At 46.0% G+C, this 15,002-nt stretch overlaps 2 protein-coding genes and 1 long non-coding RNA gene across 58 annotated transcripts in view; 1 reads left to right on the forward strand and 2 right to left on the reverse strand.

The window, feature by feature from the left end:
- Positions 1 to 6,573, forward strand: part of mmd2a (monocyte to macrophage differentiation-associated 2a) — a 64,153-nt gene extending 57,580 nt beyond the window's left edge. For 11 of the 50 annotated variants that reach the window (XR_008129929.1, XR_008129900.1, XR_008129898.1 and 8 more), the window contains 5 exons: positions 667 to 2,495; positions 2,804 to 3,076; positions 4,606 to 4,791; positions 4,919 to 4,988; positions 5,212 to 6,425. Coding sequence is in view for 1 of the 50 variants with exons in the window: in XM_052514873.1 (XP_052370833.1) it covers positions 4,690 to 4,791; positions 4,919 to 4,988; positions 5,212 to 5,394 (355 nt within the window). In the remaining 49 variants the exon portion in view is untranslated. Of the gene's footprint in view, position 1; positions 2,496 to 2,803; positions 3,077 to 4,605; positions 4,792 to 4,918; positions 4,989 to 5,211 lie in introns of all 50 variants that reach the window. The other 39 variants (XR_008129888.1, XR_008129930.1, XR_008129889.1 and 36 more) reach the window with 26 other exon arrangements.
- Positions 6,574 to 7,979: 1,406 nt separating this feature from the next.
- LOC127928008 (uncharacterized) lies at positions 7,980 to 11,618 on the reverse strand. 7 transcript variants are annotated; one of them, XR_008129958.1, is made up of 5 exons: positions 11,023 to 11,340; positions 10,233 to 10,370; positions 9,305 to 9,380; positions 8,249 to 8,396; positions 7,980 to 8,100 (listed from the first exon to the last, which is right to left on the reverse strand). It is a non-coding gene; the product is annotated as an uncharacterized LOC127928008 (long non-coding RNA). The 7 variants fall into 7 exon arrangements; XR_008129963.1 differs by lacking the exons at positions 8,249 to 8,396; positions 9,305 to 9,380; positions 11,023 to 11,340 and adding exons at positions 9,405 to 9,528; positions 11,351 to 11,618 and having other exon boundaries at positions 7,980 to 8,124; positions 10,233 to 10,346; XR_008129957.1 differs by lacking the exons at positions 8,249 to 8,396; positions 9,305 to 9,380; positions 11,023 to 11,340 and adding exons at positions 9,405 to 9,666; positions 11,351 to 11,618 and having other exon boundaries at positions 7,980 to 8,124; positions 10,233 to 10,346.
- A 784-nt stretch (positions 11,619 to 12,402) lies between these two features.
- Positions 12,403 to 15,002, reverse strand: part of ap5z1 (adaptor related protein complex 5 subunit zeta 1) — a 76,792-nt gene continuing 74,192 nt past the window's right edge. The window contains exon 17 of the mRNA XM_052514875.1: positions 12,403 to 13,020. Within this exon, the coding sequence (XP_052370835.1) occupies positions 12,771 to 13,020 (250 nt within the window). The 3' untranslated portion in view covers positions 12,403 to 12,770. The remainder of the gene's footprint in view (positions 13,021 to 15,002) is intronic.

Consider the following 15,002-nt stretch of genomic DNA (forward strand, 5'->3'; position numbering starts at 1 on the left):
GGTTGATGCTGAGGGAGTTGGGTCCGTGGTCATGTGTTTCTAGGTTCATGCTGAGGGAGTTGGGTCCATGGTCTTGTGTTTCTAGGTTGATGCTGAGGGAGTTGGGACCGTGGTCATGTGTTTCTAGGTTGATGCTGAGGGAGTTGGGACCGTGGTCATGTGTTTCTAGGTTGATGCTGAGGGAGTTGGGTCCATGGTCATGTGTTTGTAGGTTGATGCTGAGGGAGTTGGGTCCGTGGTCATGTGTTTCTAGGTTGATGCTGAGGGAGTTGGGTCCGTGGTCATGTGTTTCTAGGTTGATGCTGAGGGTGTTGGGTCCGTGGTTTCTAGGTTGATACTTAGGGAGTTGGGTCCATGGTCATGTGTTTCTAGGTTGATGCTGAGGGAGTTGGGTCCGTGGTCATGTGTTTCTAGGTTGATGCTGAGGGAGTTGCGTCCATGGTCATGTGTTTCTAGGTTGATGCTGAGGGAGTTGGGTCCGTGGTCATGTGTTTCTGGGTTGATGCTGAGGGAGTTGGGTCCGTGGTCATGTGTTTCTAGGTTGATGCTGAGGGAGTTGGGTCCGTGGTCATGTGTTTCTAGGTTGATGATGAGGGAGTTGGGTCCGTGGTCATGTGTTTCTAGGTTGATGCTGAGGGAGTTGGGTCCGTGGTCATGTGTTTCTAGGTTGATGCTGAGGGAGTTGGGTCCGTGGTCATGTGTTTCTAGGTTGATGCTGAGGGAGTTGGGTCCATGGTCATGTGTTTCTAGGTTAATGATGAGGGAGTTGGGTCCGTGGTTTCTAGGTTGATGCTGAGGGAGTTGGGTCCGTGGTTTCTAGGTTGATGCTGAGGGAGTTGGGTCCGTGGTTTCTAGGTTGATGCTGAGGGAGTTGGGTCCGTGGTCATGTGTTTCTAGGTTGATGCTGAGGGAGTTGGGTCCATGGTCATGTGTTTCTAGGTTAATGATGAGGGAGTTGGGTCCGTGGTTTCTAGGTTGATGCTGAGGGAGTTGGGTCCGTGGTTTCTAGGTTGATGCTGAGGGAGTTGGGTCCGTGGTTTCTAGGTTGATGGGTCCGTGGTTTCGAGGTTGATGCTGAGGGAGTTGGGTCCGTGGTTTCTAGGTTGATGCTGAGGGAGTTGGGTCCGTGGTTTCTAGGTTGATGCTGAGGGAGTTGGGTCCGTGGTTTCTAGGTTGATGCTGAGGGAGTTGGGCCCGTGGTCATGTGTTTCTAGGTTGATGCTGAGGGAGTTGGGTCCGTGGTCATGTGTTTCTAGGTTGATACTGAGGGAGTTGGGTCCGTGGTCATGTGTTTCTAGGTTGATGCTGAGGGAGTTGGGTCCGTGGTCATGTGTTTCTAGGTTGATGCTGAGGGAGTTGGGTCCGTGGTCATGTGTTTCTAGGTTGATGCTGAGGGAGTTGGGTCCGTGGTCATGTGTTTCTAGGTTGATGCTGAGGGAGTTGGGTCCGTGGTCATGTGTTTCTAGGTTGATGCTGAGGGAGTTGGGTCCGTGGTTTCTAGGTTGATACTGAGGGAGTTGGGTCCATGGTCATGTGTTTCTAGGTTGATGCTGAGGGAGTTGGGTCCATGGTCATGTGTTTCTAGGTTGATGATGAGGGAGTTGGGTCTGTGGTTTCTAGGTTGATGCTGAGGGAGTTGGGTCCGTGGTCATGTGTTTCTAGGTTGATGCTGAGGGAGTTGGGTCCATGGTCATGTGTTTCTAGGTTGATGCTGAGGGAGTTGGGTCCGTGGTCATGTGTTTCTAGGTTGATGCTGAGGGAGTTGGGTCCATGGTCATGTGTTTCTAGGTTGATGCTGAGGGAGTTGGGTCCGTGGTCTTGTGTTTCTAGGTTGATGCTGAGGGAGTTGGGACCGTGGTCATGTGTTTCTAGGTTGATGCTGAGGGAGTTGGGACCGTGGTCATGTGTTTCTAGGTTGATGCTGAGGGAGTTGGGTCCATGGTCATGTGTTTGTAGGTTGATGCTGAGGGAGTTGGGTCCGTGGTCATGTGTTTCTAGGTTGATGCTGAGGGAGTTGGGTCCGTGGTCATGTGTTTCTAGGTTGATGCTGAGGGTGTTGGGTCCGTGGTTTCTAGGTTGATACTTAGGGAGTTGGGTCCATGGTCATGTGTTTCTAGGTTGATGCTGAGGGAGTTGGGTCCGTGGTCATGTGTTTCTAGGTTGATGCTGAGGGAGTTGGGTCCATGGTCATGTGTTTCTAGGTTGATGCTGAGGGAGTTGGGTCCGTGGTCATGTGTTTCTGGGTTGATGCTGAGGGAGTTGGGTCCGTGGTCATGTGTTTCTAGGTTGATGCTGAGGGAGTTGGGTCCGTGGTCATGTGTTTCTAGGTTAATGATGAGGGAGTTGGGTCCGTGGTCATGTGTTTCTAGGTTGATGCTGAGGGAGTTGGGTCCGTGGTCATGTGTTTCTAGGTTGATGCTGAGGGAGTTGGGTCCGTGGTCATGTGTTTCTAGGTTGATGCTGAGGGAGTTGGGTCCGTGGTCATGTGTTTCTAGGTTGATGCTGAGGGAGTTGGGTCCGTGGTTTCTAGGTTGATGCTGAGGGAGTTGGGTCCATGGTCATGTGTTTCTAGGTTAATGATGAGGGAGTTGGGTCCGTGGTCATGTGTTTCTAGGTTGATGCTGAGGGAGTTGGGTCCGTGGTTTCTAGGTTGATGCTGAGGGAGTTGGGTCCGTGGTTTCTAGGTTGATGCTGAGGGAGTTGGGTCCGTGGTCATGTGTTTCTAGGTTGATGCTGAGGGAGTTGGGTCCATGGTCATGTGTTTCTAGGTTAATGCTGAGGGAGTTGGGTCCGTGGTTTCTAGGTTGATGCTGAGGGAGTTGGGTCCGTGGTTTCTAGGTTGATGCTGAGGGAGTTGGGTCCGTGGTTTCTAGGTTGATGCTGAGGGAGTTGGGTCCGTGGTCATGTGTTTCTAGGTTGATGCTGAGGGAGTTGGGTCCATGGTCATGTGTTTCTAGGTTAATGATGAGGGAGTTGGGTCCGTGGTTTCTAGGTTAATGCTGAGGGAGTTGGGCCCGTGGTCATGTGTTTCTAGGTTGATGCTGAGGGAGTTGGGTCCGTGGTCATGTGTTTCTAGGTTGATGCTGAGGGAGTTGGGTCCGTGGTCATGTGTTTCTAGGTTGATGCTGAGGGAGTTGGGTCCGTGGTCATGTGTTTCTAGGTTGATGCTGAGGGAGTTGGGTCCGTGGTCATGTGTTTCTAGGTTGATGCTGAGGGAGTTGGGTCCGTGGTCATGTGTTTCTAGGTTGATGCTGAGGGAGTTGGGTCCGTGGTCATGTGTTTCTAGGTTGATGCTGAGGGAGTTGGGTCCGTGGTCATGTGTTTCTAGGTTGATGCTGAGGGAGTTGGGTCCATGGTCATGTGTTTCTAGGTTGAGTTGGGTCCGTGGTCATGTGTTTCTGATGGGAGTTGGGTCCATGGTCATGTGTTTCTAGGTTGATGCTGAGGGAGTTGGGTCCATGGTCATGTGTTTCTAGGTTGATGCTGAGGGAGTAGGTTGATGCTGGGTCCGTGGTCATGTGTTTCTAGGTTGATGCTGAGGGAGTTGGGTCCATGGTCATGTGTTTCTAGGTTGATGCTGAGGGAGTTGGGTCCGTGGTCATGTGTTTCTAGGTTGATGCTGAGGGAGTTGGGTCCGTGGTCATGTGTTTCTAGGTTGATGCTGAGGGAGTTGGGTCCGTGGTCATGTGTTTCTAGGTTGATGCTGAGGGAGTTGGGTCCGTGGTCATGTGTTTCTAGGTTGATGCTGAGGGAGTTGGGTCCGTGGTCATGTGTTTCTAGGTTGATGCTGAGGGAGTTGGGTCCATGGTCATGTGTTTCTTGGTTGATGGGAGTTGGGTCCGTGGTCATGTGTTTCTAGGTTGATGCTGAGGGAGTTGGGTCGTGGTCATGGTCTAGGTTGATGCTGAGGGAGTTGGGTCCGTGGTCATGTGTTTCTAGGTTGATGCTGAGGTTGGGAGTTGGGTCCGTGGTCATGTGTTTCTAGGTTGATGCTGAGGGAGTTGGGTCCGTGGTCATGTGTTTCTAGGTTGATGCTGAGGGAGTTGGGTCCATGGTCATGTGTTTCTAGGTTGATGCTGAGGGAGTTGGGTCCGTGGTCATGTGTTTCTAGGTTGATGCTGAGGGAGTTGGGTCCGTGGTCATGTGTTTCTAGGTTGATGCTGAGGGAGTTGGGTCCGTGGTCATGTGTTTCTAGGTTGATGCTGAGGGAGTTGGGTCCGTGGTCATGTGTTTCTAGGTTGATGCTGATGGGGAGTTGGGTCCGTGGTCATGTGTTTCTAGGTTGATGCTGAGGGAGTTGGGTGGTCATGTGTTTCTAGGTTGATGCTGAGGGAGTTGGGTCCGTGGTCATGTGTTTCTAGGTTGATGCTGAGGGAGTTGGGTCCGTGGTCATGTGTTTCTAGGTTGATGCTGTCCGGGAGTTGGGTCCGTGGTCATGTGTTTCTAGGTTGATGCTGAGGGAGTTGGGTCCGTGGTCATGTGTTTCTAGGTTGATGCTGAGGGAGTTGGGTCCGTGGTCATGTGTTTCTAGGTTGATGCTGAGGGAGTTGGGTCCGTGGTCATGTGTTTCAGGTTGATGCTTGGGTCGTGGTCATGTGTTTCTAGGTTGATACTGAGGGAGTTGGGTCCGTGGTCATGTGTTTCTAGGTTGATGCTGAGGGAGTTGGGTCCGTGGTCATGTGTTTCTAGGTTGATGCTGAGGGAGTTGGGTCCGTGGTCGAGTCACATGCGATGGATTATCTGGATCATGGCAGTTATCGGCTCCACATACGTCTTCTACTTCCACGAGAGGTAACACACACACACACACACACACACACACACACTCACATGTACACACGCACACACACTCACATGTACACACACACACACCACTCTCCCTGACGTTAATAATCTGAGGTGATGTCACTCCCTGCAGGTATAAACTGTTGGAGTTACTAGGATACGTGGCCATGGGGGCGGGGCCTGCACTTGTCATCCTGTCCATGGTAACACACACACACCACTCTCCCTGACGTTAATAATCTCAGGTGATGTCACTCCCTGCAGGTATAAACTGTTGGAGTTACTAGGATACGTGGCCATGGGGGCGGGGCCTGCACTTGTCATCCTGTCACCATTGATTGTCCAGAAACATTTACCTAAAGTCAATGTTCAAGCTTTCAAAGGAGTTCATCCCCTAAACGCTGATCGTGTGTGTGTTTGTTGCAGGCGGACAGGGCAGGTTTGTGTGAGCTGGCGGTGGGTGGGATTTTCTACGTGGTGGGTGTGGCCTTCTTTAAGAGCGATGGAGTCGTCCCATTCGCTCACGCCATCTGGCACCTGTTCGTTGCCATGGGAGCAGCTACACACTACTACGCTATCTGGAGACACCTGTACACACCTGGACACTGAGACACACCTACCGTGGTGCTAGCTAAACAGGGATCTGGTCCTGTACACACCTGGACACTGAGACACACACCTACCGTGGTGCTAGCTAAACAGGGAACTGGTCCTGTACACACCTACCGTGGTGCTAGCTAAACAGGGATCTGGTCCTATACACACCTACCGTGGTGCTAGCTAAACAGGGATCTGGTCCTGTACACACCTGGACACTGAGACACACCTACCGTGGTGCTAGCTAAACAGGGATCTGGTCTGACTGTTTACATGATGACATCACCACATCCAACTCTTACAATTATTAGTAGAAGTACCACAGTTACCAACATGCTGGAAACAGGCTTTGATTATATAATGCCTGTATGTTCCACACCAGAAGGATCTCTGTCCAATTAGAGACAGGAATCAGTCAACTACCAGAAGGATCTCTGTCCAATTAGAGACAGGAATCAGTGAACAGAAGGATCTCTGTCCAATTAGAGACAGGAATCAGTGAACTGAAGGATCTCTGTCCAATTAGAGACAGGAATCAGTCAACTACCAGAAGGATCTCTGTCCAATTAGAAACAGGAATCAGTGAATTGAAGGATCTCTGTCCAATTAGAAACAGGAATCAGTGAACTGAAGGATCTCTGTCCAATTAGAGACAGGAATCAGTCAACTACCAGAAGGATCTCTGTCCAATTAGAGACAGGAATCAATGAATTACCATAAAGATCATCAAGGACATCAACCACCCGAGCCACTGCCTGTTCACCCTGCTATCATCCAGAAGGCGAGGTCAGTACAGGTGCATCAAAGCTGGGACCGAGAGACTGAAAAACAGCTTCTACCTCAAGGCCATCAGACTGTTAAACAGCCACCACTAACATTGAGTGGCTGCTGCCAACACACTGACTCAACTCCAGCCACTTTAATAATTCAAAATTGATGAAAAATGTATCACGAGTCATTTAAAACAATGCCACTTAATATAATGTTTATATGGGTTATATATGGCCGTTTGGCCATCGCTCATCCATATATCTTTATGTACATATTCTTCATTCCCTTACACTTGTGTGTATAAGGTAGTTGTTGTGAAATTGTTAGATTACTCGTTGATTATTACTGCATTGCTAACCATGTGTATGTGACCAATAAAATTTGAATTGGATCTCTGTCCAATTAGAAAACAGGAATCAATGAACTACCAGAAGGATGTTTCTCTTTGTCCAATTAGAGACAGGAATCAGTGAACAACCAGAAGGATCTCTGTCTTTGTCCAATTAGAGACAGGAATCAGTGAACAACCAGAAGGATCTCTGTCTTTGTCCAATTAGAGACAGGAGTCAGTGAACTACCAGAAGGATCTCTGTCTTTGTCCAATTAGAGACAGGAATCAGTGAACAACCAGAAGGATCTCTGTCTTTGTCCAATTAGAGACAGGAATCAATTAACTTCCAGAAGGACTTCTCTCCAATTAGAGACAGGATTCAGTGAACTGAAGGATCTCTGTCCAATTAGAGACAGGAATCAGTGAACTGAAGGATCTCTGTCCAATTAGAAACAGGAATCAGTGAACTATCAGAAGGATCTCTGTCCAATTAGAGACAGGAATCAGTGAACTGAAGGATCTCTGTCCAATTAGAGACAGGAATCAGTGAACTGAAGGACCTCTGTCCAATTAGAGACAGGAATCAGTGAACAACCAGAAGGATCTCTGTCTTTGTCCAATTAGAGACAGGAATCAATTAACTTCCAGAAGGACCTCTCTCCAATTAGAGACAGGATTAAGTGAACTGAAGGACCTCTGTCCAACTAGAGACAGGAATCAGTGAACTGAAGGACCTCTGTCCAATTAGAGACAGGAATCAGTGAACTGAAGGACCTCTGTCCAATTAGAGACAGGAATCAGTGAACTGAAGGACCTCTGTCCAATTAGAGACAGGAATTAGTGAACTATCAGAAGGAAGACCTGACCTGCACTACAGTCAACCTCGTTATACTGACACCTTTAATTAGTAAAACTGTGGTACCTTTAAGGAGTAATACTGTGGTACCTTTATACTGACACCTTAAAGGAGTAATACTGTGGTACCTTTATACTGACACCTTTAAGGAGTAATACTGTGGTACCTTTATACTGACACCTTTAAGGAGTAATACTGTGGTACCTTTATACTGACACCTTTAAGGGGTAATACTGTGGTACCTTTATACTGACACCTTTAAGGAGTAATACTGTGGTACCTTTATACTGACACCTTTAAGGAGTAATACTGTGGTACCTTTATACTGACACCTTTAAGGAGTAATACTGTGGTACCTTTATACTGACACCTTTAAGGAGTAATACTGTGGTACCTTTAAGGATTAATACTGTGGTACCTTTATACTGACACCTTTAAGGAGTAATACTGTGGTACCTTTATACTGACACCTTTAAGGAGTAATACTGTGGTACCTTTATACTGACACCTTTAAGGAGTAATACTGTGGTACCTTTAAGGATTAATACTGTGGTACCTTTATACTGACACCTTTAAGGAGTAATACTGTGGTACCTTTATACTGACACCTTTAAGGAGTAATACTGTGGTACCTTTATACTGACACCTTTAAGGGGTAATACTGTGGTACCTTTATACTGACACCTTTAAGGAGTAATACTGTGGTACCTTTATACTGACACCTTTAAGCAGTAATACTGTGGTACCTTTATACTGACACCTTTAAGGAGTAATACTGTGGTACCTTTATACTGACACCTTTAAGGAGTAATACTGTGGTACCTTTAAGGAGTAATACTGTGGTACCTTTATACTGACACCTTTAAGGAGTAATACTGTGGTACCTTTAAGGAGTAATACTGTGGTACCTTTAAGGAGTAATACTGTGGTACCTTTATACTGACACCTTTAAGGAGTAATACTGTGGTACCTTTAAGGATTAATACTGTGGTACCTTTATACTGACACCTTTAAGGAGTAATACTGTGGTACCTTTAAGGAGTAATACTGTGGTACCTTTAAGGAGTAATACTGTGGTACCTTTATACTGACACCTTTAAGGGGTAATACTGTGGTACCTTTATACTGACACCTTTAAGGAGTAATACTGTGGTACCTTTATACTGACACCTTTAAGGAGTAATACTGTGGTACCTTTATACTGACACCTTTAAGGAGTAATACTGTGGTACCTTTATAGTGACACCTTTAAGGAGTAATACTGTGGTACCTTTATAGTGACACCTTTAAGGAGTAATACTGTGGTACCTTTATACTAACACCTTTAAGGATTAATACTGTGGTACCTTTATACTGACACCTTTAAGGAGTAATACTGTGGTACCTTTATAGTGACACCTTTAAGGAGTAATACTGTGGTTCCTTTAAGGAGTAATACTGTGGTACCTTTATACTAACACCTTTAAGGATGAATACTGTGGTACCTTTATACTGACACCTTTAAGGAGTAATACTGTGGTACCTTTATACTAACACCTTTAAGGATTAATACTGTGGTACCTTTATACTGACACCTTTAAGGAGTAATACTGTGGTACCTTTATACTGACACCTTTAAGGAGTAATACTGTGGTACCTTTATACTGACACCTTTAAGGAGTAATACTGTGGTACCTTTAAGGATTAATACTGTGGTACCTTTATACTGACACCTTTAAGGAGTAATACTGTGGTACCTTTATACTGACACCTTTAAGGAGTAATACTGTGGTACCTTTATACTGACACCTTTAAGGAGTAATACTGTGGTACCTTTAAGGATTAATACTGTGGTACCTTTATACTGACACCTTTAAGGAGTAATACTGTGGTACCTTTATACTGACACCTTTAAGGAGTAATACTGTGGTACCTTGATACTGACACCTTTAAGGGGTAATACTGTGGTACCTTTATACTGACACCTTTAAGGAGTAATACTGTGGTACCTTTATACTGACACCTTTAAGCAGTAATACTGTGGTACCTTTATACTGACACCTTTAAGGAGTACTACTGTGGTACCTTTATACTGACACCTTTAAGGAGTAATACTGTGGTACCTTTAAGGATTAATACTGTGGTACCTTTATACTGACACCTTTAAGGAGTAATACTGTGGTACCTTTAAGGAGTAATACTGTGGTACCTTTAAGGAGTAATACTGTGGTACCTTTATACTGACACCTTTAAGGAGTAATACTGTGGTACCTTTAAGGATTAATACTGTGGTACCTTTATACTGACACCTTTAAGGGGTAATACTGTGGTACCTTTATACTGACACCTTTAAGGAGTAATACTGTGGTACCTTTATACTGACACCTTTACGCAGTAATACTGTGGTACCTTTATACTGACACCTTTAAGGAGTAATACTGTGCTACCTTTATACTGACACCTTTAAGGAGTAATACTGTGGTACCTTTATACTGACACCTTTAAGGAGTAATACTGTGGTACCTTTAAGGAGTAATACTGTGGTACCTTTACACTGACACCTTTAAGGAGTAATACTGTGGTACCTTTATACTGACACCTTTAAGGAGTAATACTGTGGTACCTTTATACTGACACCTTTAAGGAGTAATACTGTGGTTCCTTTAAGGAGTAATACTGTGGTACCTTTATACTAACACCTTTAAGGATTAATACTGTGGTACCTTTATACTGACACCTTTAAGGAGTAATACTGTGGTACCTTTATAGTGACACCTTTAAGGAGTAATACTGTGGTTCCTTTAAGGAGTAATACTGTGGTACCTTTATACTAACACCTTTAAGGATTAATACTGTGGTACCTTTATACTGACACCTTTAAGGAGTAATACTGTGGTACCTTTATACTAACACCTTTAAGGAGTAATACTGTGGTACCTTTATACTGACACCTTTAAGCAGTAATACTGTGGTACCTTTATACTGACACCTTTAAGGAGTAATACTGTGGTACCTTTATACTGACACCTTTAAGGAGTAATACTGTGGTACCTTTAAGGAGTAATACTGTGGTACCTTTAAGGAGTAATACTGTGGTACCTTTATACTGACACCTTTAAGGAGTAATACTGTGGTACCTTTAAGGATTAATACTGTGGTACCTTTATACTGACACCTTTAAGGGGTAATACTGTGGTACCTTTATACTGACACCTTTAAGGAGTAATACTGTGGTACCTTTATACTGACACCTTTAAGGAGTAATACTGTGGTACCTTTATACTGACACCTTTAAGGAGTAATACTGTGGTACCTTTATACTGACACCTTTAAGGAGTAATACTGTGGTACCTTTATACTGACACCTTTAAGGAGTAATACTGTGGTACCTTTAAGGAGTAATACTGTGGTACCTTTACACTGACACCTTTAAGGAGTAATACTGTGGTACCTTTATACTGACACCTTTAAGGAGTAATACTGTGGTACCTTTATACTGACACCTTTAAGGAGTAATACTGTGGTTCCTTTAAGGAGTAATACTGTGGTACCTTTATACTAACACCTTTAAGGAGTAATACTGTGGTACCTTTATACTGACACCTTTAAGGAGTAATACTGTGGTACCTTTATACTGACACCTTTAAGGAGTAATACTGTGGTTCCTTTAAGGAGTAATACTGTGGTACCTTTATACTAACACCTTTAAGGATTAATACTGTGGTACCTTTATACTGACACCTTTAAGGAGTAATACTGTGGTACCTTTATACTAACACCTTTAAGGATTAATACTGTGGTACCTTTATACTGACACCTTTAAGGAGTAATACTGTGGTACCTTTATACTGACACCTTTAAGGAGTAATACTGTGGTACCTTTAAGGAGTAATACTGTGGTACCTTTACACTGACACCTTTAAGGAGTAATACTGTGGTACCTTTATACTGACACCTTTAAGGAGTAATACTGTGGTACCTTTATACTGACACCTTTAAGGGGTAATACTGTGGTACCTTTATAGTGACACCTTTAAGGAGTAATACTGTGGTACCTTTAAGGATTAATACTGTGGTACCTTTATACTGACACCTTTAAGGAGTAATACTGTGGTACCTTTATACTGACACCTTTAAGGAGTAATACTGTGGTACCTTTATACTGACACCTTTAAGGAGTAATACTGTGGTACCTTTATACTGACACCTTTAAGCAGTAATACTGTGGTACCTTTATACTGACACCTTTAAGGAGTAATACTGTGGTACCTTTATAGTGACACCTTTAAGGAGTAATACTGTGGTTCCTTTAAGGAGTAATACTGTTCCACTGGATGTCTTAAGGTGTATGCACCAATTTGTAAGTCGCTCTGGATAAGAGCGTCTGCTAAATGACTTAAATGTAAATGTAATGTAAATGGTTCCTTTAAGGAGTAATACTGTGGTTCCTTTAAGGAGTAATACTGTGGTTCCTTTAAGGAGTAATACTGTGGTACCTTTACACTGACACCTTTACACTGACACCTTTACATTTAAATTCAGGCTGTAACACAAAATGTATACTTTCTGAAGGCACTGTAGATGTCTGTCATTATAGATGGTCAGTCAGTCCTGTCTAGTATAACTATATCTAGATGGCTCAGTCAGTCCTGTCTAGTATAACTATATCTAGATGGCTCAGTCAGTCCTGTTTAGTATAACTATATCTAGATGTCTCAGTCAGTCCTGTCTAGTATAACTATATCTAGATAGCTCAGTCAGTCCTGTCTAGTATAACTATATCTAGATGGCTCAGTCAGTCCTGTCTAGTATAACTATATCTAGATGGCTCAGTCAGTCCTGTTTAGTATAACTATATCTAGATGTCTCAGTCAGTCCTGTCTAGTATAACTATATCTAGATGGCTCAGTCAGTCCTGTCTAGTATAACTATATCTAGATGGCTCAGTCAGTCCTGTATCTATGATCTTCTATCAGAGAAACTGTTGATTAAAACAGATCTATAAAATGTGTTTGTGTGTAAACAACAGTGGCATGTTGTTGTTTAGGCTCTGTACTCCAACACGTTGATACAATGACTGAGGTTAAAGTGCAGAATGTCAGCTTTAATTTGAGGCTATTCCCGTCCATATCAGGTGAAACATTTAGAAATTACAGCATTGTTTAGTACATCCCCCCCATTTTAGGGGACCAAAAGCATTGGGGAAAATGAACTTGTGTCGTACATCAGTCAAACATTTAGTATTTGGTCCCATATTCCTCAATAACTACATCAAGCTTGTAACTCTACAAACGTGTTGGATGTATTTCCTGTTTGTTTTGGTTGTGTTTCAGATCATGTTGTGCACAACAACAACAAAAATGTCACTGTCCCAATACTTTTGGCCCTCACTGTATAATAACAACATACAGTACATTTACTGAACATAACCGATTTAAGGTCTATGTGTGATTATATTTTAGCGTGTGTGTGTGTGAGGCCAGTCAGTGTTCTGAGTCGAGGTGGCAGCGTTGCGTTGGCGTCTCGGTGCCAGCGGGGGGAGGTGGCGAGGGAAGGCGGGGTTAGAACACTCAGCGCCACGCTCGGAAGTTTCAGCAGCGACCATAACTCCTCCCCTCTGGTCACGACGGCGACAACATCCTCCTCACTGCCACACCAGGAGACTGCTCCGCTACGAAGCTTAGAGAGGAACAGAGAAACCCTACACACACACACACACACACACACACACACACACACACACACACACACACACACACACACACACAGGAACGGCTGTAGTGACTGGCTATAGTGTGTGTAATTTATGACTGTAGCCTGTAGGCCTGATGGCTGCATGGTGCAGTAGGACTGATGGCTGCATGGTACAGTAGGACTGATGGCTGCATGGTGCAGTACGTAGGGAGCTACTACAGCAGTGAGCCTGTAGGCCTGATGGCTGCATGGTGCAGTAGGCCTGATGGCTGCATGGTGCAGTAGGTAGGGAGCTACTACAGCAGTGAGCCTGTAGACTTGATGGCTGCATGGTGCAGTAGGCCTGATGGCTGCATGGTGCAGTAGGTAGGGAGCTACTACAGCAGTGAGCCTGTAGGCCTGATGGCTGCATGGTGCAGTAGGCCTGATGGCTGCATGGTGCAGTAGGCCTGATGGCTGCATGGTGCAGTAGGCCTGATGGCTGCATGGTGCAGTAGGTAGGGAGCTACTACAGCAGTGAGCCTGTAGGCCTGATGGCTGCATGGTGCAGTAGGCCTGATGGCTGCATGGTGCAGTAGGCCTGATGGCTGCATGGTGCAGTAGGCCTGATGGCTGCATGGTGCAGTAGGCCTGATGGCTGCATGGTGCAGTAGGCCTGATGGCTGCATGGTGCAGTAGGCCTGATGGCTGCATGGTACAGTAGGCCTGATGGCTGCATGGTGCAGTAGGCCTGATGGCTGCATGGTGCAGTAGGCCTGATGGCTGCATGGTGCAGTAGGCCTGATGGCTGCATGGTGCAGTAGGCCTGATGGCTGCATGGTGCAGTAGGCCTGATGGCTGCATGGTGCAGTAGGTAGGGAGCTACTACAGCAGTGAGCCTGTAGGCCTGATGGCTGCATGGTGCAGTAGGCCTGATGGCTGCATGGTACAGTAGGCCTGATGGCTGCATGGTACAGTAGGCCTGATGGCTGCATGGTGCAGTAGGCCTGATGGCTGCATGGTGCAGTAGGCCTGATGGCTGCATGGTACAGTAGGTAGGGAGCTACTACAGCAGTGAGCCTGTAGGCCTGATGGCTGCATGGTGCAGTAGGTAGGGAGCTACTACAGCAGTGAGCCTGTAGGCCTGATGGCTGCATGGTGCAGTAGGCCTGATGGCTGCATGGTACAGTAGGCCTGATGGCTGCATGGTACAGTAGGCCTGATGGCTGCATGGTGCAGTAGGCCTGATGGCTGCATGGTACAGTAGGCCTGATGGCTGCATGGTACAGTAGGCCTGATAGCTGCATGGTGCAGTAGGCCTGATGGCTGCATGGTACAGTAGGTAGGGAGCTACTACAGCAGTGAGCCTGTAGGCCTGATGGCTGCATGGTGCAGTAGGCCTGATGGCTGCATGGTGCAGTAGGCCTGATGGCTGCATGGTGCAGTAGGGCTGATGGCTGCATGGTGCAGTAGGTAGGGAGCTACTACAGCAGTGAGCCTGTAGGCCTGATGGCTGCATGGTGCAGTAGGCCTGATGGCTGCATGGTACAGTAGGCCTGATGGCTGCATGGTGCAGTAGGCCTGATGGCTGCATGGTGCAGTAGGCCTGATGGCTGCATGGTGCAGTAGGCCTGATGGCTGCATGGTGCAGTAGGCCTGATGGCTGCATGGTGCAGTAGGCCTGATGGCTGCATGGTACAGTAGGCCTGATGGCTGCATGGTGCAGTAGGGCTGATGGCTGCATGGTGCAGTAGGTAGGGAGCTACTACAGCAGTGAGCCTGTAGGCCTGATGGCTGCATGGTGCAGTAGGCCTGATGGCTGCATGGTACAGTAGGCCTGATGGCTGCATGGTGCAGTAGGCCTGATGGCTGCATGGTGCAGTAGGCCTGATGGCTGCATGGTGCAGTAGGCCTGATGGCTGCATGGTGCAGTAGGCCTGATGGCTGCATGGTGCAGTAGGCCTGATGGCTGCATGGTACAGTAGGCCTGATGGCTGCATGGTGCAGTAG

This window comes from Oncorhynchus keta, unplaced genomic scaffold (genome assembly GCF_023373465.1).
Source record: "Oncorhynchus keta strain PuntledgeMale-10-30-2019 unplaced genomic scaffold, Oket_V2 Un_scaffold_2008_pilon_pilon, whole genome shotgun sequence".
NCBI classification, from domain to species: Eukaryota; Metazoa; Chordata; class Actinopteri; order Salmoniformes; family Salmonidae; genus Oncorhynchus; species Oncorhynchus keta.